The 26,638-nt window shown below is 37.8% G+C and overlaps 2 protein-coding genes and 1 long non-coding RNA gene across 3 annotated transcripts; 2 read left to right on the forward strand and 1 right to left on the reverse strand.

Annotated features, from left to right (window-relative positions):
• Positions 1-3,555: 3,555 nt before the first annotated feature.
• Positions 3,556-9,895, forward strand: LOC118812821 (4-galactosyl-N-acetylglucosaminide 3-alpha-L-fucosyltransferase 9-like). Its single transcript, XM_036577955.1, has 3 exons — positions 3,556-3,632; positions 8,395-8,504; positions 8,562-9,895. Exons 2-3 carry the CDS (start codon positions 8,403-8,405, stop codon positions 9,585-9,587), a joined length of 1,128 nt encoding a protein of 375 aa, XP_036433848.1. The 5' UTR covers positions 3,556-3,632; positions 8,395-8,402; the 3' UTR covers positions 9,588-9,895.
• Positions 9,896-15,745: 5,850 nt separating this feature from the next.
• On the forward strand, positions 15,746-17,794 carry LOC118812825. Its single transcript, XR_005007568.1, has 3 exons — positions 15,746-15,977; positions 16,550-16,587; positions 17,309-17,794. It is a non-coding gene; the product is annotated as an uncharacterized LOC118812825 (long non-coding RNA).
• Positions 17,795-23,305: 5,511 nt separating this feature from the next.
• Positions 23,306-24,070, reverse strand: LOC118812688. The gene has a single exon (XM_036577807.1). The coding sequence runs from the start codon at positions 23,948-23,950 to the stop codon at positions 23,306-23,308; it is 645 nt and encodes a 214-aa protein (XP_036433700.1). The 5' UTR covers positions 23,951-24,070.
• Between the last annotated feature and the right edge of the window lie 2,568 nt (positions 24,071-26,638).

Here is a 26,638-nt window from a genome sequence, read left to right on the forward strand (position 1 = left end):
GCATAATATCAGCCTCAGCTGTTCTATTTGCAGAAGAGACTTGAACCACTGCAAGGCCTCAATGAGTCTCCTAAAGGCAGTGAGCATAATGCAGAAAGTGTCAGCCAGTCAGAGCGCCCCAGTAGAGCCAGTGGGCCCCAGTCTGCACCCACAGCAGATACCCTTGTTTGTGAGGATGACTTTGTTAGCAGTGTGAAAAACTCATAGTTCGATGTGATCACTGGGAACTAATCTGCTCTCATCTCAGGGAGCCTCATGTCTCTGTTATCTTCTGGCTCTTCCTCTAAGTTAGGCTGTAAGAGCTCAAACTGCCGGAGTCTCTGCTGCGCTCTGTTAACACTGTGTACTGTAATCAGTCTGTATTAACAGAACTAACTGTCTGTGTGTTTGTTTGCCGAGCTGGAAAACTGCCCATCCTCTGCGGTCTGTGGAGTTTCCTGCTATGCAAACCTCACATTCATGCACTGACCCTCCTGTTGATACTGCTGCTACACAGACTCAAGCTATTTAACCATAGAGATTGCTTCACCTGAACACACACTATTAACCTCACAATACTCTGAGCTCCTCTCATATTCATACTAACATATTAACATTCATAGTAACTTGAGTGAGTGAATAGCAGTTAAAGCACAAGTTGAGACTGTACAGCCGGTTCACATCTTTATTACCTCAAGGTTGGATTACTGTAATGCCCTGCTGTCTGGATGGTGCAGCAAAAGCCTTAACACAGTCTTAACATAGGCTACAGGCTTCTAACAGTCACTGATGTTCATGGGTTTTCACTGTGATTCTCTCGTAACAGCAGTTACTGCTTTTCACTGATAACAGTGACTCATTCTCACAAATCTGTTTCTCGTTGTTACACTGATCGGCCTTTATCAGTTATACTTTATTAAGTTATTACTTAATCTAAACACTTCTTTGTAATGATAAGCTGCCTTTTTTCTTTTCTCTATATTCAGTATTGTATATTAATTGTAAAACCTTATTCTGTGTCCTTATTACTCTTGTTGTATTATTGTTTGCTATGGAGCAGAGGCAGAGATATATAAATAAACTTTGATTTGACTTGACTTGTTTTCATTTACATTTTTCCTTCAGTCCCACCCTTTTGGAGTTGGGTTTGTATATGAAGTAAAGCCAGAGAGAGAAATAAACTGCTTTCTAGGAAGAAGGTAAGAGGTGAGCCAGTCCAGTGCAGAGTCATCGATGCAGAGCTTACACAGCCTTGGCAGAAGAATCCAATGACCCACTATGTCGATAACACAACAAATTATACAGAGACCAACACATGCACTCAGAAACAAACCATTAGCTGGATTATTGTTTATTGTTTAAAAATTTAAACACAGACAACAACTTTACTGTTTTTATTTTTCCTTTGAAACATATTCAAGTACATAACACTTTAAGTTATGTCACTTCCTCTTCATTATGTAAAAAGCGTCAAATATTGATGACTCAAATGACACTTTTTAAATTGATTGTTCCAAAAACATCTTTAAGATTGCCAAAAACACACACTCAATAACAGTGCAGACTAAAAGGCTTCAAGATGAACGCTGCTGTGTTTAGCTATGCTAATGTACGTTAGTCCATGTTTATAGGTAATAGTGAATCTTACAATGTCGGAAACCACACAATCAAGTCTATTAGAGAGACACTAAACAACTACACACAGTATGAAGATTAAAGCATTGCATTTAAGCTAACTGGCAATTTACAACTTTCCATTGCTTATTAGCTACATGAGCCTCATAGCCCCACTGCTAAAGTCAAAGAAGCAAACTTCAGACATCAACCACGTCTTGACTGATCAGCTGCATCTGGGGTAAATGTGAGTTCTAAAGGATTGATTCTGCTCTATATGGAAGTACTCAATCTTTCTTTAACCCTTAGCCCCGTAGCTCCAGTGCTAAAATGAAGCAAACTTGATGCAAACACATCTTAAATGGCTTAAACTAAAATTCTCTCCACAATAAACTTTGCAGTCATGTTTTTTTCTTAAGAGATCTACACAGATGGCGCGTCTTGTGCGTCAGAGGTGCATAAGATGAAGAGGAATAGGCAAAACAGGTAAAACTCATCTGTGTTTAACTGGCTGCTGTGCAGGAAACCTTGTTAAATCATGTGCGTTTGTTAACGCAGGCCACTTCAATGGAACTGGACTGCTCACGTGAAGGACAAAGGAAGGTAGGCAAGAAAAACAGAAGTCTGGAGTTTCACTGCTCTGAAAACACAGAACTCAGTCTGTCAGATCTTTAAGTATGCTCAAACACATTCCTCAATGCCTACTGCATTGTGGAGAGCCACACTTAATCCGGTGCATCCAGAATGATAGACAAGGGAAGGACAGTGGCTTTGTTGTATATATGTAATAATAAAGTAATACAAAATGTATAACCTTACTGTATATGACAATAATACAAATGTACATTATGTATATTGTAAATAAACACAATGTTTAACATAAATGTGTATGGTAATAATTTGAATAAACAGAGTGTATAATGTAAATGTGTATGCTAATAATGTAAATGAAGAGAATGTATGTTATTAACATGTATGGTAATAATGTAAAGAAACAGAAAATAATATATTTATGTATGATACTATAATGATATGAACTATAATGATATGAAGTGCCCCCACAAAATGTCCTTTTGAAACACTTCAGCAAATTACCCCCCTTTCCCCCCTCCTGTCTTTCCAGACATTAAATTTGGAATATTTGGAAGATTTATAAAGTAAAACAGCAAATATGGTGTTCTGGTAGAATTTTCAGTATAATATTAATATCAAACTGAATTTACTGTTCACAGCTTTCTGTTTTTATGATCAGTCTACACACTGTCCTTATACATATTTCATTTCCTTGTCAAAGGTTTAGGAAAATATTAAATGTTTAGAAAAGTGTATATAAAAACATAAAAAATGTATACCCATCAGCTTGATATGATCTTTTCCTCACACCTAATATGTTGTGATTACAGTGAAACATACAGAATAAACAATGTGAGAGAAATTCTGCAGATGTTGTGGTGATGAAGAGCTCACACAGCTGTTTAACACTGACTGACCCAACTGCAGAGACTGCAGCTTCCTGAATAAGAGTTGTGATACTCTGGTCTGAGACTGAGTGACTCTGGCTGGGTGGGGCTAAGTGATTGGTCAGGTTTTTGACCCCACCCCTTACAGAGAGAGATGGGTAGGTGTGGTTTGTGAATTTCAGAGGTGCTTGGATGGACGAACCCGGGTCATTCACAGGCCGTCAGTGCCTCTTAATAAACCTTTCAGCTGTTTGATGAGTTGCTTGTTGTTGCTCACCTGAACCTTAAATTACACTGAAGTCTTGGTTGGGCTGAATCATGCGTTGGAGGAAACTGCACGCTCTGCCGGACTTCCTGGACTTCTTCTCATTCCAGCCTGGCTGGTTTGGCAGGTAGCGTTATCTACCTGGTCCGTCTTGTTTTCTTTTGTTTCTCAGTGAGTTGTCACACAGGTGCACGCCTGTTTCCCCTTTTTTTCCACTTGACATACTTTGCTGATCCATTTCAAAGCACCTGTGAAGGAGCTCTGGACAGCATCCACGTCCAAAAGTCAAAAAAAGGCCACCACTTAGGATTTTGGTGAGTTTTTTTTGTTCTTTTATTATTTTAATAAGTGTATCAAATTGCCTCAACATATCAGAAGATATTGTTGTGTTTCAAACGTACAATCTTTCTTAGTAAAAACAGTGGTTCTACATAGAACCATGAACACTCAAAGAACCATTTGCATGCTTAAATAGTTCTTTGCATGGTAAAATGTTCAGATTGATAGAGAATGCATTGTATATGGCTCTATATAGCACCAAAGAGGGTTCTGCTATTGTATCACAATTGCAAAACTCTTTTTGGTGCTATATAGAACCATCTAGCTGCGAAATAGAGCCATATGTCTACATATTCATTTTTCTTCATACTCAGTGATGCTACTTCTTTCAGTTTTAACAAAAGATGTTACATAGAGCTTCTTTAAAACAGCAAATAAAGGAGAATGAATCAACACTTTTACTAGAAGAGCTGTAGAAAGTATGCAAAATAGATGACTATAATAAAGTTCACTTGGCAAGGAATTGTTTTGGGCAAATCATTCAAAAATCATTCCTGTTTTTAGGCCAGATGCCCAGAACCACTTAATAATCCAGCCCTGTGTATAAGTTATGATTCTATAGAATTAAATTAATATCAACAATACATCATATTTGAAAACCTCTCGCTGATCAAACAGCTATTTACAAAAATACCCATATGGAAAACAAATATATACGGACATGTATTTTATATACTTGAAATACATTTCAAATGCATTGAAGTTCATGCTGAAATACATTCCGAACACTAAAATGTATTTTAAAATATATTGCCATATTAATCAAATATATTTTAAAACACATTTATTTACCTATAGAAATGTACCATATACAAATAAATATATCATATACATTTGAAAAGGTAAGAAAACAGCTGAAATCCTGTTTAATGCACTGTTTACTGTTTTGTAGAAATGAATTTGTGTTCCAGTATCTTCATTTTAAATCTGATCAAATGATCCTTTAACAGGACAGAAGCGAGTGTTGTAGGTATTGATACTCTGTGAAAATGCAGTTATGATCTGATATCTTGTTTATGTGAAATACATTGTGTGTGAGTCTCACTGCAGACGTACATGGTTAATGTAAAGTACAGTGCAGATCACAGAAGACAGTAGAGTTTAGTTACATCTGAAACCTTTATTACAACTACATACACTGAACATATATAATAACAAACCAAATAAATCCAATTTAACAAATATATTTAACGAATACATTTTTACATTTTCCTACATTGCAAAAATATATTTGACAAATACATTTGGAACATATTTTTTCCATATGGGTAAACTACTATAAACAAATATTTCATTTTTTTAATTTCATAACATACCTTTTTTTCATCATCAGAACTTCTTGTTGACCTCTAAATACTTTAAACAGGGTTAGGTTTCGGTGTCTACACTTTATAACTTAAATTACCAAACCAAAATTAAATAAATGTGTTAATACAAGTGATTCCAAACATTTGAACGCTAATGTAACATAGCACAATGTGGAAAAATGATGTGTCACCTCCTTCTGTATGGTATAAACAAGCTCTTGCTGTCAGCACCTGTACTGGGCATGTGGGGACAAACAGTAATGAAAACATTGTATATCATCAGAATGAATACAAAAAAGCATAAATATAGTAAACAGCAACAAGTCTTTTTCTTGTGAGCTGGTTTAAAGAACACAGCTTTGGTTCCAGATTTCTCCTCCAGCATCAATACGGACATATTCAATTCAATCAGCAGCTCGCAAAATAAACATAAAGAAGTATTGATTAAATAAAGTGGGTATTGATTAACTGCAGTTAATGCTGGGCTTCCTCAGGACATGGCAGGAAATAGATAAACAAACACATTAACACATGTAAAACACTGCTTACTGTATTAATGTTATCTGTATTTATTCTGAGTGTTAATCCAAACAAATAGAAAGATACTGCACAAATGCTAATTCTGATTCAAATAATGAGATTTTTAAATGTTAAATATTTTACTGGCTTACTGACTCAACTGAGACATAAACTCTTATTGACTCCATCATAAATGCTTGGATTGGGTTACACATATTCTGACAGAAAAGAAACATGCAGCATAAATAGCAAATAAATTGGAATAGAGTTTCATTCCAAAATGCTTTATATCCTTTTGCAATAATTTTGCATTTAAGACGTTTTTTAAAAGAATAACAGATGATGAATTTTTATTTATGTTTTATTTTTTCAATAAAGGTGATATTAATTATTATATATACTAATCAGTATATATACATATATTAATTCAACAATATGAATTTAATGAGTTTTCATTATATTATTCTTTCAGCCTCATGTTAGACACAGTGAGGTATACAGATAAAGCCAATCAGCCAATAGTCAGAGTTCAGGTATCTGAATCTGTATCTGAAGAGAAAAAACAGGATTGTTGCATCTCTAGCTAACAGCTAGTTGCATTCAGATGTTGTCTGTGTAGTTTTTTTTATTAACTTACAGAGAATTAACTTCCAGAAGAGTCAGGGTTTGGGACTGATTGGTTCCATTTTAAGTGGCTTGGTTTACTGGTACACATTTGCAAAGGTCAGTATGCTTTACAGCTAAAGTTAACTTCACAGCTAACTCTCATTCTGCTTTCAGAAACAAGCTATCTTTGATCAAACCATAACAAGATGACGCTGGGCACATAATAGTAATACAGAAAGAATACTCAGTTGTACAGAACAGTTGATGTTTTCAGTTACATACCACACATAATTTGTGATCATAATGATCAAAAACAAACAAGATAATGCTGGGCATGGATATAAAGAATACTCAGTTACACTGAGTAGTTGATGTTTGCAGGTAAACAGTTAAATAGCACATGTTTGCATGGGGCAGCTAACTCCTCCACTGATTCCAAAGCTAACTCTCATTCGACTTTCAGTGTAGTCCAATTTTAACCAGACCTTCACAAGGTGTCACTGGGCATGGCTCACAGTGTAGTTAATTAAATAATATTTATATAAAAGTAATCAGTTTCAAAAGAAAGCTAACTAAAACTAACTATTATTGGCAAATCACTCAGAAGATGATACTGGCCAGGTTCAAGGCGGGTTTCATTCCTCAGGCTCATAGTTTACTTTAGGAAAAATTACATTCTTACAACCCCATTTCCAAAAAAGTTGGGATGCTGTGCAAAATGTAAATAAAATCAAAATGCAATGATGTACAAATCATTTAAACCCTATATTTCATTGAAAATAGTACAAAGACAACAAATCAAATGTTAAAACTGAGAGATTATGTTGTTTTTTTTTTTAAATATATGCCCATTTTGAATTTGACGCTAACAACACGTTCCAAAAAAGTTGGGACGGGGGCAACAAAAGGCTGGTAAAGTTGTGTAATGCTAAAAAAACACCTGGTGGGTAATTGGCAACAGGTCAGTAACATGATTGGGTATAAAATGAGCATCTCAGAGAGGCTGAGTCTTTCAGAAGTAATGATGAGGAGGGGTTCTCCACTCTGTGAAAGACAGCTCGATCAAATAGTGCAACAATTCAAGAATAACGTTTCTCAACATAAAATAGCAAAGAACTTTTGCTTTTTATCATCTACGGTACATAATAACATTAAAAGAATCAGAGAATCTGGAGAAATCTCTGTATGCAAAGGGCCAGGGCTGAAAACCAATACTGGCTGGCCTGATCTTTGGGCCCTCAGGCGGCACTGCATTAAAAACAGACATGATTCTGTGGTGGAAATCACTGCATGGGCTCAGAAACACTTCTGAAAAAACTGTCTATGAACACAGTTCATCACTGCATCCTTAAATGCAAGTTAAAGGAAGAAATCATATCTAAACAGGACCCAGAAACACTGCCACCTTCTCTGGGCCCAAGCTCATTAAAAATGGACTGAGGAGAAGCAGAAAGTGTCCTGTGGTCCAACAGGTCAACATTTGAAATTCTTTTTGGAAGTCATGGACACTGTGTCCTCTGGGCTAAAGACCACTCAGCTTGTTATCAGTGCACAGTTCAAAAGCCAGTATTCATGACGGTATAGGGGGGCATTAGTGCACATGGCATGGGTGACATGCACATCTTTAAAGGCACCATTAATGCTGAACGATATATACATGTTTTGGCAACATATGCTGCCATCCAGACATCGCCTTTTTAGAACAGCAGCATGGCTCTGTAGTAAAAGCATCCAGGTGTTAATCTATCCTGCCTGCCGTCCAGACCTGTCACATGAACAGGAAAACATCTCCCTTTTAAAACTACAGCAGTCATTCTCCTCAGTTCCCAAACGCTGACAGAGAAGAGGTGATGGAACACAGTGGTAAACATGCCCCCGTCCCTACTTTTTTGGAACATGTTGTTGGCATCAAATTCAACATGGGCATATATTTTTCAAAAAACAATAAAATTTCTCAGTTTCAACATTTGATTTGTTATCTTTGCAGTATTTTAGTTTAATGATTTGCATATCATTGCATTCTATTTTTATTTACATTCTGCACAGCATCCCAACCTTTTGGAAATGGGGTTGTACATTTGTAGCTTGTTGCATGTGTGCTTACATCTCTTGCTAAGATCTCGAATTTGACCTGTTTTTCACTGATTACTAAAAAAATCTGTAATTTTTTTTCTGGCTATGCTTATACCTGCAACGTATGAACAGGTACACATGTACAGGTAGTAAATGGACACTCAGTAATGAACACTGGAAACAATAGACATGTTGGTCAAACTCATGTGTCTTATTTCTCTCTTCCCTGAAGGCCAAGAAATGACGTCAAAAACCTCCACTGGACACCTTCGAAACTTAGTAATAGGCAGCCTTCTGCTGCTGTGCTCTGCAATTATATTCTATATTTATTACAAGCCAACTGTGAGCTGGCTGCCATGCTCTGAAACTCCACTATCCAAAGACGACATCTGTACAGAGGCATGCCTCCATGCTGTTAAGGTGGAGAACCAAACTCAAATTATTACTAATTGCACTTCAGTCCAGGAAAAGACACCAGCCAGTCAATCACCAAGTTTGGAAAAGGAGGATGCTGCAACCCCCCACAAATCTGAGATAGTTGTCTTAATCTGGAAGTGGCCATTTGGATACCACTTTGAATTGGAATCCTGTGAGTCAGATTACGGTATCAAAGGTTGCCATCTAACAGCTGACAGAAATCAATTTGACAAAGCACATGGGGTAATGTTCCATCTTAGAGACATCGGAGGTGAGGTACAGGACCTGTTGACATTATCTCGACCTCCACGGCAGAAATGGGTATGGATGAACATGGAGTCTCCAGCTAACTCACCACAGCTGCCTGGAGGAGATGACTTATTCAACCTGACATCAAACTATAGGAGAGATTCAGACATCTGGGTGCCTTATGGACGAATCAAAGAAATCTCTGAGAAGGACGAACCCTTTAAAATCCCAAAAAAAGACAAATTAGTCTGCTGGATTGTCAGCAACTGGAACAACAACTATAGACGAGTGGGTTACTTCAACGAACTGAGCCAACACATCAAAGTTGAGACTTATGGACGGCATTTTGGGAGATATATAAACGGTGAAGATTACGGTCCAATTGTTTCAAGCTGCAAGTTCTACCTATCGTTTGAGAACTCCATCTTTAAAGACTACATCACAGAGAAGCTCTTCAGCCCAATGAGACTTGGCACAGTTCCTGTGGTTCTCGGTCCATCCAGGGAGAACTATGAGGAATTTATACCAAAAGATTCCTTCATTCATGTGGATGATTTCAAAACACCACAAGAACTGGCAGAACATCTCAAACTTCTGGACCAGAACCAGGAGATGTATGAAAAGTACTTTGCTTGGAGAAAAGACTTTGTTGTGCAGAACACTTTGGGTCACGAGCATGCTTGCCGTATTTGTGATCATTTAAGGAGGTACAAGAATTTCAGAATATTCAAAAATGTTAATAAGTGGTATTGGGGCTAGCTGGCTTGTTGTACCATCAGCTTTGTGCTGTTTACTCAGAGGGGAAAGCTTGATTCCACAAAGAATCTAGATTCAAATGTCTGGTATGTTATGTCGGTTATAGTTAAGATCTAAGCCAGTCAAGATCCAAGCCATAGTTTCAAATACCTTTCATAGATTTGAGAATTGACCCCTAAATTCATGGAACCTGATTTTAAATCTCAGAACTAATTTGTCAAGTTTATCCAGTTCTAAAGCAGCTGAAAAAGTGACAGATCCTGAACACAGCAGTTATTTTACATTACCTGATATGAAATACTTTTAATAAACAAATTAGGAATATATTTTTCACATACAAGCCCTATTTGATTAATGATTTTATTACAGCCCATGATTTTATACTTTTAACAGAAACAGGGTTATATGAAATGTAGGGCTGAAACCGTATTAATCAAGTTGGCACCACCAAACTTTAATGTATGAATGTCTCACATGCTGACGTGAAAGGTGGAGGTAGACATATCATACATAACAAAAATAGTGCGATAACAATTAACAAAACAAGTCATACAAAACATAAGAGGAAAAAATCAAGTAAAACAAAAAAGGACTGAGAGAAAACAAAAAAAGGAAACTAAAAAATAAAAAGTAGACAAGGTAACCATAACATAACATGAAAGATGATTGAAAACTGAAAAATCACACTGAAAGAAAATATTATGTGTATTTTTACAAAAACTTTAGTTGACTATATTCTGGTAAATATCTGCCCACTCCACCATAGTGTTGTTCCAGCTGTCAAGGACCTATCTAGAGATCAACCGATCTCTAAATTTGTTAAACAGTGTTTTTTTATCAGTTATATAAACATTATCTTACCCTCAATTTTAAGCAGTGAGACCAGTAGGGAATTCCACTCCTTTATGGCTCTATAGATTACTGTTCGACATATATAGTTAGTTTTTGCTCTGGGTAATTTAAAATAATTTTTGTTGTATATCTTGTTATATTAGTTTCTCTATCTTTTACTTGCTTAAGTTGATCAAAGAGATCTGCTGAATATTTTTGTTTATAAGTATTTTCGAGTAAGAATCATCTTCCACCTGTCTTCAGCCTTTAACAATTCACGTTTATGATGCATTTTATTAATGTTGGTTCTATATGGACATTGTAATTTAATTCTTGCTGCCTTACTTTGCATTATTTGCAGTTTCGTCAATTTGTTTTTCTGCATTTGACCAGATTGCAGCACAATAATCTAAATTGCATAGAACCAGTTATTCTGACACTACTTGTAGTGACCTCCGTGTTAGAGTTCATTAGAGGAGCCCCGACACTGGATACTTTAACTCAGGCTCAAAATGTTCCTATTTGGGCAGCTTTCAGCTCAGTTTAAACACTGTTAGCATTTCTAGCCCTTCTCCTCTGTAAAGGCACATATTAATCCTGGTTTAACTTTTATTTTTTAGGTTGATTTTTAATTATCCTATTTTAATTTCTTATTTGATTTTTCATTTAGTGATTTTCACTTTTAATCATGCTTTAATCATATTCCTTTTTTCTATTATCCTTTACTTTTTAAAATTACTCTGTATTTTCCTTTTTGTAAAGCACCTTGAATGACAGCAGTGTATTAAATGTGCTATATAACTAAACTTGCCTTGACTTGCAGTTATTCAGATAAAAATGCTTTATTTTTACAAGAAGAATAAATTGTTTACATGTTTATTGTTACTATTTTCAGGAAAAAGAAAATAATCAGTGAAAGACTGTAGATATTTATGCTGAAACTCTTTATTGTGATGATGAAGTGATGAGATGAAGATCAGAGCATTAAGCAGAGCCATGTTTGAGCTCACTGAAGATCAAGAGGAGCTCTAACAGCTCCAACACACGCGTGGACGCTCACTGCCCAGTGCATTGCTCTCTCCTCAGTGTTTTGCTGACAGGAAGCTGGGAGTCCTTGGTGGCCTCACAGGTCACTGTCTTCTGTCTTAGCCACTGGTCCTCCTAGAGGGTCAGGGTGCTGCTCCAGCTGTAGAGGCCGTCGTCCTTCTGCAGAAGCCCGGGGCTCTGGCTAACACAACCTAATTACAACCTTAAACTCAACCGTTTCACACACAAACTCATATTTACAATCACATTCATAGCTGCACTTCATTTACATTTTTATTAGAAAATATTACTGAATTTCACTCAGTAAAACTCTGACATTCTGCACATCCTGTGATGTGAAATTCTAAATGGAACATGATTTTATTTCCTCCAAAACAATAAATAATTAATAGATGAATGGAGCTGCAGTCTCCATGTACTCCACGTATTTCTGACCTATAATACAATATTAATGGATTCTACAATCATGTAATAATGGAATAAACTACACACTGTAGATCTACACACGTTCTGCCTTTTATTACCAACAATGATTATTTTTTTAAGCATTGAATTATCTAAGCCAAGGACACATTTGGTTCTTTTGAATTTCCAAAACAGACAAACAGTCTTCATAAAGGCTGAATATATACATTTAAAACGGTATATTTTATCGGATTTAATGACACTGATTAATGTAAACCTTATTAAAACAAAAGGTTTCATGGAAAAATGTTTAACTTCCAAACTGAATAGTGAAACAGAAAAACAAAATAAAAAGAATACATTCAAATAATATGACTAAGAATATTTATAAAACTATTAGATTAAAAGATTCTTACTGTTTTCATTGTGTTTCCTCCACCAAAAAGTCCTCCTGATACAGACAGACTAGGTGGCAGTCGTAGCTGCAGAAAACCTCAAATGAAAGGCAGAGACAGTTAGAACTGCACAATAAGAGATCGCCCTCTGCTGGACATTAAAGGGAATATTTCACTTCTAATCTCTCTAGAATTAGACAAGCCTGGCTGAGCTGAAGTAGCTCCCTGCAATAGTCTCCACTACTGACCTCCACAAACCTCTGTGACCCCCCTTATTTTTACTCTGCACTTTATGACACACTCTGACCACTGGAGGGAGACACATCAGCATATCTGCTCCCAGAAAAACACAGTAAGTCTCTCCCTCCAGCAGCACTTACAGCCAAAACAACATCCACACTAGCAGTCTTCCCAGCCATTTGAGTGCTGTGGTCTAGTCCAGGAGCTGTGCAGTAGAGAGCTTTGCTCTGTCCACTGTGCTGGACTGGACTGAGAGCTGACAGTAACTGGGCTGCTGAGCTTTAGCAGAAGCAGGACACCCCTGTGTTTACGTTGTAGCCAGTTTCCTCTACTGCTGTGTGTGTTTGTGTGTGCTTCTGCTGTGTGGCTGTTTTGACCTCAGTTTGATGCTGTATGTTGTAAACCTCCTCCTTCTTCTTTTTCTTTATCTTTTTCTCACAGATTTTTGTCTGCTAACTCATCCCACAGATATCGACACTTTACTGACTCCAGAGTGTTCGGTCTGATTGGGAATGGTGTACCATAGCAACAGCCTAGCAACCCCCTAGGATACCGTAGCTAACACCTAGCAACACCTTAGCAACAACTTGAAATAACCTAGTAACCATCTAGCAACACCTTAACAGCCATCTGGAATTCCATAGCAACCAACTAGCAACCATCTAGCATACCATAGCAACCATCTATTACCAGCTTACTAACCACCTGAGATACCATAGCAACAGCATAGCAACATCTTTGCTAGCTTATGCGGTGCAATCACTCATGAACTCTAGTTCATAATGCTAACCAACACATTTAGTTAACTTACCAAGCTCTGTTTTGTTGGATATGAAAGGCTGCAGTGCAGCAAATCCCATGTTTTGTTTTTCTTTTTTTCTTTCAGTCATTTATTGATTTTTACAAGGTATCAAAATACAAATGAGCAAGTGTAATATGGTATGCAGATTGAGTCATTAACACATAAACAAAACAAAACAAGTGTGACATATTATTAAATATATTAAGGATAATTAACCCTGACCCTAATTCTAACCCTCACCCTGACCCTAATCCTAACCTCAACCCAAAACCTAATTCTGATTTTTGGCATTACTGAGAGTTTGAGTGTCAAAATAAAGTGTCACTAAAAAAATTAGCTTACAACAAGTGTGCCAGTGCAAAAACATCTACCCACCTAAAGGGATTAAAAAAAACCCCAATGAGATACAGTGTAACTGTTGCAATTATATTGTTAATGTAATTTATATAATTTGTTCACCCTTTCTAAGAGCAGTGTCACAATTGAGAATTCATTTAAGTTTCATTATTATACATTATTTCATTTAGCACAAGTCTAACCTCAGAGTTATGTTCAAGCCTTGCTGTGCAGCTCTCGTGCTAGTAAGACTCCAATACTCCAATACCTCCAAGTTAGCAGCAAGCATGACTTCTTATAAGCTCCAGTGAAAGTTTATAGTCACAATGGACTTTAATTTGATGTGAACAGTTAAAAGGGAACTTCTGAAGACTCTAAGCCTATTTCCTTTTTGTAGCATACAGCCAATGAGGTATTTGTTTGTTTGTCCGTATTTTACTTTAAAATGTTATTTCACATGCTGTCCATGCTATTGTTTATGTTAAGCTAACATGGTCTATATTTTCATGTCAATACTGTGTTTAGTTTTCACAGTGGATTTGGAGAAAAGCCTTCAAATAAACCAGTAGCAAGAGAACCACTTGTGTCTGCCTGTGCTACGAGGGAATTACATACAGCTTCATACTCAGCTGTCACTGTGTCTTAAGATGTCTTAAGATGTCTTGACAGTATTTATAAGATGTCTTTAGACATTTTATGCCAAGACGTCTCAAGAACGTCTTGACGTATGAGTGAAGACACTCTCTTTGTCTTGAGACATGAAAGTTAACGTCTTAAGACAAAGAAGTAATTATTTTGTGTGTCTTGAAGACGAGGCATGACTTAAGACATCAGTTTGTCTTAAGACATAGAGATGTTGTGTCTTAAGACAGTTTAGTTGAGACCAAAGAGTGGTCCATTACAAAAGGTCCTGTGGTATGAGTGTGGTATTCCTGTGGTACTGCCAAACTGAAAATTACTACTGAGGATTACCAGGATTACTACAGCACTGCCTAGTGTACAATATAATGAGAATATAACTATATAAGAGAGAATATAAGTATGTCCTCAAGAAACAGCCTGCTGTAATCTTATGGTTTTTGTGTGATATTACTAAAAGAACATTCACTAAGGTTTTACTTGCTGTACTTTTGTGATTCTGTATGTTTTGTTTTTTGATTATTGCAGAAATGTGTTTACAGTGGCAAAATAGCAAAAGAAAAAATCAATTCTTAAACCATTAACCTTACCTTAAAATGTTTAAACTCATTTCCTTATATCATTGAAGTTCATGGTAGAATAACTTTTAATTTGTAACATTTACCAAAGGAGATAATCACAGTCAGTCACAGCCTTTTGCTCATTTGCAGAAAACATGCTATGATTAAAACAACATTGATCTATTTGCAAATGTACAATTGTAACCAGAGACAACAAGCTAGGAACCAAGATAAAACAACTTTGAACTAATAGGAAGTAAATGTACTTAACAGCTAACCTGGGTACTTTAGAGATCACATACCACCAAAACTTAATGCAAAAAAAGCCCTTGGTTCACTCTCTTCAACATCTACGCTTCTGTTTATTTTCTTAAGCAGATCAGGGCTGCCCAAAGTTAGACTTTTAATTTGTATAACTTTCAAAATTATTATCTCCAGTATTTGGAAAACACGAACAATAATAAACAAATGTATTTGAGTAGTAATATATAAAGACCTATATTGTTTCACCACGTAAAATTACATAAACAGATTTTTGTTTAAATGTCCAACTTCATACTTTGACTTTAATATATTAAGACATGGCCTCCAGTGATGCTGTATGATAATGCTGCACAGCTGTCTTATATATTTCAAGGGTTTGCAGTTTTCTATTCTGTGTCTAGATTAAAAAAACAAACAAACAAAAACAAAGCAGCACAGTTCACTCAGTACAGCAGAGGCGCGAACCAAAAAAAAAAGATCTATGGGAGGACAAACAAAAGACTGGCGGGAGTTTAGACCAATCAGAGCGCGGGACTCCGCCGCTTGGACGTTCGGTTTTGAAGTGCGAGCGCTCTCCGCCGTTCCTCCGTTTAAAGCCGAGCGCGACCGTTACAGCCGTTACAGTGAGCGAGTCTCTCAGGTCGCTACCGCGGGCAGTTTATCGAGTTTGTTTAGCGAGTGTTAAACCTGATAAGACTCTCTTACACTCCTTACTGAGACAGCGCCGCCTGCCGGGTGACGCTTTCAGCTCCCAGAAACGAGGATTTTCAGCTGCGTAGCTGACTAACGATAACTACTGACTGGACCGAGTGGAGTGGAGACTGGTTTTACGACTGGAGTCCCGACTGCAGCGGTCAGAGTCTGCTTTTAAAAGGTGAGTAGTGACTAAATGAGATGAGCAGCCTCACTGACAGTCAGCTGGAGTAAACTTTTGTTTCTGTATTTCTGGGTTGATCTGCCGAGTGAAGACACCAGCGGTAGGTTAGCGTATGTAGTTAGCTAGCTGGCGGCTAAGCGGCGTGTCTGTTTACGCCTCGCGGCTGCGTCAGATCTCGCTTAGCACGCGCTCCAAATGAAAGACTGCCTCAGAAATAAACCTAAGACTGAACACAGTGCAGCAGGGTCAGCGCACTGATCGCAGCGCAGCAGGGTCAGCACACTGAACAAACAATGAAACTGAACATAGTCCGTCAGTCTGTGTGGTTCAGAGAGGGTAGTAATAATTTTAATTTGCTCAGTTACATTTACTCTAGTAACGTCTTGGTGGATTTGTACTTTCTAGAGTATTTTTAAAATGTATTATCTGTGCTTTAGATTAATAGTCTATGTTTTACTCGGCTACATTTATTAGTAATATATAATGACCAGTTTGTTTTGTGTTTTTCATTGTTATGCCTTACTGTTGTTGTTTTGCTGCATTTACCTCATGTGTCTGTTTTGTTTTAGATGTTTCTCATCAGAAATCATCTGAAGCTGAGCAACTGGTGAGACTCAAGTTTTAATTTTTTAAATGAAACTATAAGAATGTCAGACAGATGTTTAGATTCGGTGGGTATTTCAAACAAATATAATTCATGAAGTATTTATGGTAATACAGAAGAGCAGAATGTTTAGGTAAAGCTCGGTTAGAGTACTCAAATATCTGCGCTTTGTTCATTCAATTTATTAATGTTATTTGCCATTACAGCTGTGTTCAAAATATCGATATGGCAATATCACCAACACTGTGTCAATATTTATGAATTTACTTCTTCACAGTGCTTTAATGTGTAATACTGCAAGTCTCAGAGCCCTACAATTTATAGCATAAAGCATGTGGTAAACATGATCTAATAGAGTTCAGCTCTTATTAATAATCATTTCATGTATTAATTCTCTGTGAGAGACATTAGAGGCATTGAACTCTTCAAACGTCTGGTTCTTGTCACTGCCACTATGAACAACTCTGACTCTGTAAGTTTTTCCACAGTGGAACATTTTGTATCAAACTATTTTTTTGCATCTTAATGATGAAATCGTGCTTAAAAATCATGTAATTCTCCTTTAACACAGCTTTTAACAGATACAGATATCAGTACTAAGCTCACACCTGCCTCAATAGCAAATGATCATTTCTGTCACGTGTTGACTGAGGCATGTTAGAGGATGAAAACAATAGAATTGTGAATTATCTAATCAACTTTGTTGTTTTCAATCCTTCCCAAGGAACATTCTCTCTTTGGGCCTCATCCAGTATGGTGGCAGTCCATATCATTCTCAACACTCAACTGTGCTCTTACCCAAGTGGCCTCATCCTGATGCTTCTTTCATTACACTGAACATCATTGTCTGAACATCAGCTATGCGTGTGAGCTGGGTGCCACACTGGAGTTCATGCATAGGTATTATTTAAAGCCTTGTCACATTTCTTTGTGTACTAAATGCCTGAGTTGATTTTAGATGAGTAAAATTATGTATACTGTACATTATATTCTACTTATAAAGGGAATATATAATGCTTTCCCTTTTATTTACTGTGTTATGTAGCTTTTTGTGCATGTAAGATACAAAGCTGAAAGTATATGCCAGAGGGAGAAATTCTTTCCCACAGAAACCACTTTTCTCAGCTGCCTGAGGGCTGGAGTTCCCCAGCCCTTTTCCTTTGTTACAAGATGATGTAATCCCATAACACAATCCTTATTGCCCACTTACCAGCGAGCTTGGCACGCCCTCACACAATGCAACGCATCTACCGGAGCCTGTGTATTGGCGGAACCGCTCTGGTGCTTGATCAGTCAGAGCCAAGTGAGCGAGCTAACTAATCTGAGCATACTGGGCTCATCAGGAAGGAGGGGCTTAAAGACACTGGAGCTCTAACAGAGCGTTTCAGACAGAGGGTGAGTAAACAATTACAGTATGACAAAAATAATGTGTTTCTGGAACACTGAAGCATGTAAATGTATTATAGTAGACCCCAAAAATAAATTTATGAACATTGGAAATTAGCATAACAGGTCCCCTTCAAATTCAGCCTGCTTGTGTATGCAGATCCAAAAGTAATTTCAAATTTATTGTCTTAAAATTGATTTTTTAACAGATGCATTTTCCTCATATCTCTGACAAAGAAGACCAACACTGAGAAAAAACAGAGGAAGAAGCGCTGGGCTGTGAATCTGACAGTTCTCTCACTCATCACGGATTTAACTCTGAAAGGAGAGATCGGTAACATTAGCAGTGTGATATCAGTAATGTTAGTGTTCAGGCATTACGGCATGGACATATGCACACTGAGTTATCTGTGTCCTGTTTCCTGTGTCCACATATGTCCACAGCTTGACTCTATTCCAGCTACCAGCACATCTGAGTCTGGTATTAATTGTTTGACAGCTGATCATTATCTGGCTCAGGTATGTTATGAGTACTGCTGGGGTTCAGACCTCTGTATTACTCTGTTGGTCAGTTTTTCTTTTTAGTCCATATTAATTTGTCTTAAAATTGTTTCCTATCATTTATAATTGCTCATAGTTCTATATTGCTAATATTATATACGGAATAACAACAGACCTTAAAATCAGATTCATTGGTTTGTGGAACTGTGTATTTATTGCAGTATATTTCAAATTTCTACATAAAGTCAGTTAACATGTTTTTCTCTTTCTGTAGAACATATCAAGTGTGATGACGCTATTGTACTGTGCATATACACAGTTGTAAAAACAATAAACAATAACTGTAATTATATTTTTTGAAAGCTATGTGGGTGCTTTTTCATGGGCTATGCTTTGGATTGCAGAGTAAATTATTTGAATGTAGAAGTATTCTGAATTTTTAACAGATTAACAAGGAAATACAAAACTGTAAAATAGTGATTTTCCATACCCCTTTAAATTACTTTACTGTAATTTATGCATACTTATTATTGTTCTTGTTCTCCTTATTATTATTTTAAAAGTTGATAAAATGATACCTTCATTAAAAATTGAAGCAACTGTAAAATAGTCTGTAAAAAAATGTATTTAACACATTTTACCACATTGTTAAAACATTAAGGGTTAATTACTATAAAAAGGTATTTAAAAGCACTGAATTAAATTTTTAAATTTTGCTGCAACACTGTATTACAAAATAGTTGCATAAGAGTCTTCCCTCATACTACCACCATGTTGAAGGCATGGTATGAACTCACAAATAAACTTTCATCATATCACTGATTCCATAAACTTTTCTAATGCAACAGAAACATTTAAAGGAGAACTCCACATTTTTCTAAACTTGGCATAATTCTGTCATTGCGATGTAAACAAAATCATTTAGTGGTTTCATATAAAATGGCTTATTGTAGAGAAAGCTACAGACTGGGAACCATGTGCCTATTATTATTATTATTATTATTATTACTTCTGTTGTTAAATTTGTTCTGAAATGTATAAATGTAGTATGTACTAATGTATGTAATGTTTGTATGTTTATACAATGATATGCAATATATTAAAATAAATGATACCATTATACATCCTACATAGAACAAAAAAATTAAAAAAAAAATTACTATAATTTTAGCTATAAATAATGTTACATTTTAAAATTCCCTTAAAATATTTAAAAGTAAAAGATTTATTTAAAAAAATGTAGGTAAAATTTAAAAATACGTATTATACATCCTACATCTTGAGACGTCTTGCGATGTTATTATTGCCAAGACATCTTAAGATCCGTGTCTATAGACACGTCTTAAAGACATGTCTTCATGTCTTAAGACATGCCTCAAGATGTCCTAAGACGTCTTCATAATGTGTCTTTAGACATGTCTTAAGACATCTCAAGACATGGTGATGGCTGGGTATGTTAGCCAGCCTGTGTTAGTCAGCTAAGTTAATTTAGCTAGACAGAATTAGCTCTTCATTACCTTTTCTATGCATTTGTTTTTAGAATGAGATTATTGTGTGGAATCAGCTCTTGAAATCCAACATTTCTGGAAACATACAGCCTATTATATGCCCCTGTGGTGTGTTTTGTTTGTGAAAAATAGATGATTTCTCTGTTTGAACAAAGAAAATTTTATGTTAGATGGTTTATGCTAATGTTTCTATTCCTTTGTTTTAAGTATTTTCTTTTCAGAAGTATTAGAACACAAAAATTTCAGATCTGAAAGCTTTGTCTGTTTTTGTAACTTGTCAAATTACATCAAATTAAATCTGGCCAAGAATAATTCATTCACATTTTTCGACTCTGCCAAAAAGAGGTACTTATTTAGATTAGTATCACCAGCTGCAGAACCCTGATTGCAATCTAAACCTTGCCAGTGGAGTTAAGAACAATTGATGTCATGGAGACCCGGCATTGCACCCAGAGCGACGCACTAATCTGTGAGCAGACTGACCATCAAAAGGCTGTCCAAGCTCCACCCTCAAGCATCCATGAGACACCTCCTGAGACAAGCCCTCATGAAGTCAACTCTCTCCACTCCAACATAAGCTGGCTCCTTCAATTTGCAGTCAGGGCTCTGGTGCCAATTTATTTAATAAGAAAACTTTTAATAGGTATATACCCATATAGCTAGTTATTCCCATTCATACTTAGGTTAATTCTCTAGAGGCTCTTTCACGTCTAAGTTTCGAGCTGCTTCTGAAGAACCACACTTCCTCATACTATTTAGCTGTGAATCACTTTAATTGAGCTATTTGTTTCTTTTGATTTTTATTTGTTATTTGTTTTATTTTCTTTTTATTCCTGTTTATCATTGAAAGTAGTACAAACATAGTTTGATATTTCAGCGAATAAATCACCTTTTACTGAATTGGTGTGAGCGTTTCTCTCTCTTGCCCTGGTCTGTAGACTTCAAATAAATCCGGATTACCCTAAACTCTTGTCAAAGGTTCTAGCAATAATAACATTAAATTGCAAAACCCACAACATTGATATAATGCAAATAGAAGATAATAGGAAGCCCTGGCACTGTGGATAAGGCCAGGGCTTTTCAACTCCAGTCCTGGAGAACCACTGCCCTGCACAGGTTCAAGTATCTCCTGCTCTAGTACACCTAATCAAACTCAGGAAGGATGTGATAATTAGCTGATGAGTTAGATCTGGTGTGGTAGAGCAGGGACAACATTAAACTGTTGAGGTCTTCAGGACTGGAGCTCTAAAACTATGGCTTAAGAGGTAGGAATAGCTGTTGTAGAGCTATCATTAGCTAGCCGATCTCGAGGATCACTCTACTTCTCATTTGGGCTGAAGCTGATTGCGCAGTGAGTGTTTTCACATTGAACAATTAACTAATTTCGGTCCTTATACTGTCAGATTTGTGACACCATGAAATGTGTTTTGTGCAGGCTGGAAAATACAGGTAGACAAATGACACATAAGAATAGATTATACAATAAACAGCAAACACCCATAATTCACAAAAATGAGAAAAAAAACAGATGACATAACTTTCATTTAAATTTTTTTATATTGTCACAGTTTGCCACACCCTCTATGTTTCATTGTACCTTTTTATAGGAACGTGAAGTTTGTCATACTGTCCTTGTGGCACTAGTGCAGGGACGATGTGGTTATTTTCGGTTCTGGTATGATATAGAATAGTCTAACAGTGGTTCTTTTGGGAGATGAAGGTATATCAATGATACGGACTGAAATCATTTAGCACTCTCGGTAAAAAAAATATTATATTTTCCAATAATGTACATAACATTAACCTGAAAATGTGAACAACCACCAATAATGTAGTAACATTACATAATTTTACATAACAACAACAGCTGTGTGTGTTTGTTCTGTAAGACTTCCTCCTCTCCTCATAACCGCCAGTGTGTGTGATAGGCTCAAAGGCTCAGATGCTGAAGACAGAGAAAAGATAGAATGATCAGACATGAACATACACTTATCACAGTCCGCACTCAGACTCCACACCCAAGCAAAATCCAGCTGGAAAACCAGTACCTGCGTCATCAATACTAATAAAACCAATAAATAGCTCTGATTCTATCTCTCACACACTCATGAAGACAGAAACATTCTGGTACACTGAGGAAGGCTGTGTGCTGTTTGGGGACCACAGACAAGCATAGTAAGCTTTCTGGCCGTATGCGACCTCTGGAATCCAGCACCAGGGCCCAGAGAGCCTCTGCAGAGTATTCATCAGGTCAACATAAACAAATCCTGAATCAAGGAAGTCAGCTCTTCTGCAAAGTTTACTGCTTTAATGGATAAGGGATCATAAAGGCAAGAGATTCCCAGGCTGAGATTACACTAAAAAACATCCTAAGTGCCTAGAAATGATCTGCCTTATCTCCACTCCACACTGACAGCCATAAAAAATGATCTCTGGAAAGGGTACCACTTAAGAGGATAGCATTCCCAGAGTGTGTGAGTCTTGACCTGCTATGCCATGTAAAGACACAGCATTCAATCAATAAATCACAAACATCGCAAGTTCTCCTATAAGATGATTTTTGAAACAGAAATTTCACAGGACATTCATAACATCCTGTGACATGTCAAATGTTGTCAGTGTTATGATGTCATGTTGTATGAATGTGTAATTCATTTGTTTTCCTGAACTGCATGTGAAGATGAGTGAACACATTACTCTCTCTGTCTAAAACACACTAAAAAATTCACATGCTAGTCAAGAACAGAGAAACTTCTGAATAGCTTCAGATAAAAAACTACAAACCCCACATATTCAGATATGAAGCTGTAGTGTTCTCGTGCAGTGTGTCGAAACTCTGACTAAACACCAAGCTAAACCATATCCAATGAAGACAGAGTCATAGTAAGGTTGACCATTTACTGTCACTCTTTCTCATTAGCATGCAAGTGAAAACTGTAAGAAACAATACAAAACTTGTTCAGTGTCTTAATTATACATTGTGCATAGTGGAAAACATTGCTGTTCTGAACAGTAGGTATAAGTTACCATGGCTGCTAATATACCTATTAGCTTATACACAACTATAAACAAAGTTTTTTTCTCTTTTCTTAACTAACTTAACAAACAACGTTTTTAATATCACCATTGCTAATATATGAACTGTAATATATTTAATGCTAGATGAACTTACGACTTTTTTCTTACTTAAGACAAAAATAAGCAACAACAAATCTTTAAATACAAGAAAGAAAAAGGAAAAAAGAAGAGATTAACTAAATGCCTTAAGGGCATCACACTCCCCATCTGACCTATGTGAGGTCACTAAGAACTTGCAGGAGTCCAGATCAGTCTTTGGGCAAGAGCAGAACAGTTTCTGCAATTGGCTTAAGAAGGGTTTTTACACTGCCTTGGTCAGTAGTCTTCACTTCAACCTTCCTTACATGTCCATCCTTTCCAGGGTATGTGGCAGTGATCCTGGCCATGGGCCAGCAGTTCCGGATGGTCTGCTTATCCCTGAGCAGAACTATGTCACCAACTTGAAGATTCCTACGTGGCATTGTCCACTTCTGTCGGTGTTGTAGGGAAGGTAAGTATTCACGACTCCAGCGAGCCCAGAACTGGTTTGCAAGAGCCTGAAATTGTCTCCACTGCTTTGTGCACAGGTCCTTGTCTGTGAAGTCTCCAGGTGGAGGTGGAACTCCAGTCTTCTGCGTAAGGAGCATTGATCGTGAGAGTATGAAGGGTTTTTCTGGGTCCATTGACACAGGCAGTAGTGGTCGTGCATTCATGATTGCTGTGACCTCGGCCATTAGTGTGCAAAGCACATCGTGGGTTAGGCGAGTGTTCTGTTGAAAAAACATTGAATCAAGTATTCTTCTAGCAATGCCGATCATGCATTCCCAAGAACCTCCCATATGAGAGGCATCTGGCGGGTTGAATTCCCAGCTGCATCCCTGCTCACTGAGGTACGTCTGCACCGTTTTGTACATTCCTAGCTACTTGCACGCTCCAATAAAGTTGGTGCCACAATCAGAACGGAGCTGTTTTGCAGGGCCTCTGAGTGCAAATAAGCGCCTGAGAGCATTTATGCAACTGGAAGTGTCCAAAGATTCAATAATCTCAATATGTACAGCTCTTGAACTCATACAGCTGAACATAATGGCCGCCTTGCTCTCTGCCTGTCCTCCTCTGATGCGTCGAGTTGTGATGGACCAGGGCCCAAATACATCAAGCCCCACATACGTAAAAGGAGGGCAGGTTATGAGGCGTTCGGGTGGCAGATCCACCATGCGCTGTTCTTCCAGCTTTCCACGCAACTTGCGGCAAGGTACACATTTGTGGAATACCGAATTAATAAATGTCTTGCCTCCCAAGATCCAGAGTCCTGCTGCCCTAATCGCTCCTTCTGTCAGGTGGTGGCCCTGATGTCTCACCTGTAATGTCGTGTGAGCAGTAGGGAGATGTGGTTGTCTTTGGGCAGAATTACTGGGTTCTTCTCTACAGTTGCAAGGTTAGAGTGCTTCAGCCTGCCTCCTATGCAAATGAGATCGTCCTCCAAGATTGGGCCGAGTTTCTGCAAGGGGCTGCTTTTGGGTATTGCTCTGTTGGTTTGGAGTGCTGACAGCTCTTTTGTGAAGACTAGCCTTTGTGTTGCCTTAAAGATAACATTCCTCGCTTGGGCCATCTCATCTGGTGCACGAGGTAAGTTACATCTGTGCCACCCTTTGCATTTGTTGTTTTGATCTTAGTGTTTGTAGGATCTTGCCACGTGGACAAGGAATGCAACTGCTCTTACCAAGGAGGTAAAGGTGGAGAAGCGATGGAAGCGGTCAGAGGTAAGTGTTGGCTCTTCCAGGTTGGTAGCACAGGTTTGTATTTGTGGACGAATTTCTGGGTCTTCCTCAGGTTGGATTAGCCCAAATATCTGGCTTGTTTGTGTTTTTTCTGCAGGTGGCTGACATAAGAAGGAGGGTCCAGTGAACCAAGAGGACTGCTCCAGGCAGGATGCAGGTAAGGATCTAGATGCATGGTCGGCAGGGTTTTCTTCAGAACGTACATAGTGCCATTGCTCAGGCTTTGAGGACTGCCGGATGCGTCGGACTCTATTGTGGACGTACACATAAAATTGTTTGGACTCATTACAAATATAGCCCAGCACTACTTTACTGTCTGTGTAGAACTTGGTGGCATCAAACTTCAGGTCTAGCTCATCTTGATCGAGTTCTGCCAATTCTACTGCCAAGACAGCAGCACACAGCTCAAGCCTTGGGATTGTAGGCCCGCACTGGGGTGCCACTTTAAGGTACACCACAGCACCGATGGCCTTAGCTGATGCATCTGAGAATACACACAATTCCGTGTACACTACTTGAGTGAGTGAGATTGTTGTGTACATACGTGGAACATGAAGCTGTTTTAGATCTTGGAGTGAATCTCTCCAAGCTTCCCATCTGCTTAGTTTGTCTTCTGGGAGAGGTGAGTCACAGTCGGACAGCTCAGAGGTAAATTCCCTGAGAAGGGCTTTTCCCTGGATCGTGACAGGCGCTAATAGACCCAGGGGATCGAAAAAACTGTTGACAGTGGAGAGAACTCCACGGTGGGTGAACGGCTTGTTGGTTGTTGACACAGAGTAGGTGAATGTATCAGTTGTAACCTCCGAAAGCAGACCTAAGCTCCGTTGTGCAGGTGCAATTTCTCCATCCAGATCTAGATCCTTGAGTACTGGGGCACAGTCTTCAGGTGGGAAGGCCTCCACGACTGCCTGACAGTTTGATGTGAACTTATGTAAGCGGAGGTTCGATTCTGCAAGTGAGGCCTGTGTTCGTTGGAGCAGGTCTACTGCCTCAGCTTCTGATGGTACGGACACCAAGCCATCATCAACGTAGAAATGCCTTTCGACAAACCCGACAGTATCAGCACCATGCTTCTGTGCACCTTCTTTGATGGCTCTTCGCAGCCCATAGGTATCTACGGCAGGAGATGGCCTATTGCCAAAGACGTGGACCTTCATCCGTGTCCATTGGTAAAGATCTTCTCCATGAATGCCACATACTGTGCCTGCATCTCAGGTTTTCTCTTAAGGGTTTGTTGGAGGGATGTAAATCGCATCACTACCTGCGCTTTATTGTTTGGCAATACCTGCCGTGGCACCTTGAATGGTAGTGGCACTACTGTTAACAACTGTCTTTATCATATCTTATAGGGGAAACCAAAATGTAGGTACATTGTGATTTTCTCAGAGAGCAGATCTCCACCTACTCCACCTACAATAATGCAATGAAAATATCAATGCAGTCATACTTCTCTAGAATCATTAAAAAACACAAAGATAATAACAAAGTCCTTTTTTCCACCATAGATTGATTAATTAACCCTATCTGTTCTTCTAGTGTAATGGATAGTGATTTATCTTCTAAAATCTGCAGAGTTTGCACTTCATTTTTAAAATAAAATAGACTTGACAAGACAGATCATATCACAGCCAACTGAAACAAGTTCTTATAACCTTCCTGATAAGCCATCTCTATCAGTGATGACATCTTTTTCTGTTATCTATCAGGAGCTTACAAATGTTATAAACAAATTAAGTTTGTCCACATGTGATCTTCACCCCATTCTTAATTCATTCCTTAAGATAGATTCTGATAAGTGATCAATGATGTCTTAACTATTGTAAA

Source organism: Colossoma macropomum, unplaced genomic scaffold (genome assembly GCF_904425465.1).
Source record: "Colossoma macropomum unplaced genomic scaffold, Colossoma_macropomum, whole genome shotgun sequence".
Classification (NCBI taxonomy): Eukaryota; Metazoa; Chordata; class Actinopteri; order Characiformes; family Serrasalmidae; genus Colossoma; species Colossoma macropomum.

Excerpts from the sequence above, each read along its gene's own strand:
- LOC118812821 (XM_036577955.1), top strand. The coding sequence starts at position 8,403 with ATGACGTCAAAAACCTCCACTGGACACCTTCGAAACTTAGTAATAGGC. Across the intron at positions 8,505-8,561 it reads ATATTTATTACAAGCCAACT|GCATGCCTCCATGCTGTTAA; the intron begins GTGAGCTGGCTG and ends ATCTGTACAGAG.
- LOC118812688 (XM_036577807.1), bottom strand. The coding sequence starts at position 23,950 with ATGTACAAAACGGTGCAGACGTACCTCAGTGAGCAGGGATGCAGCTGG.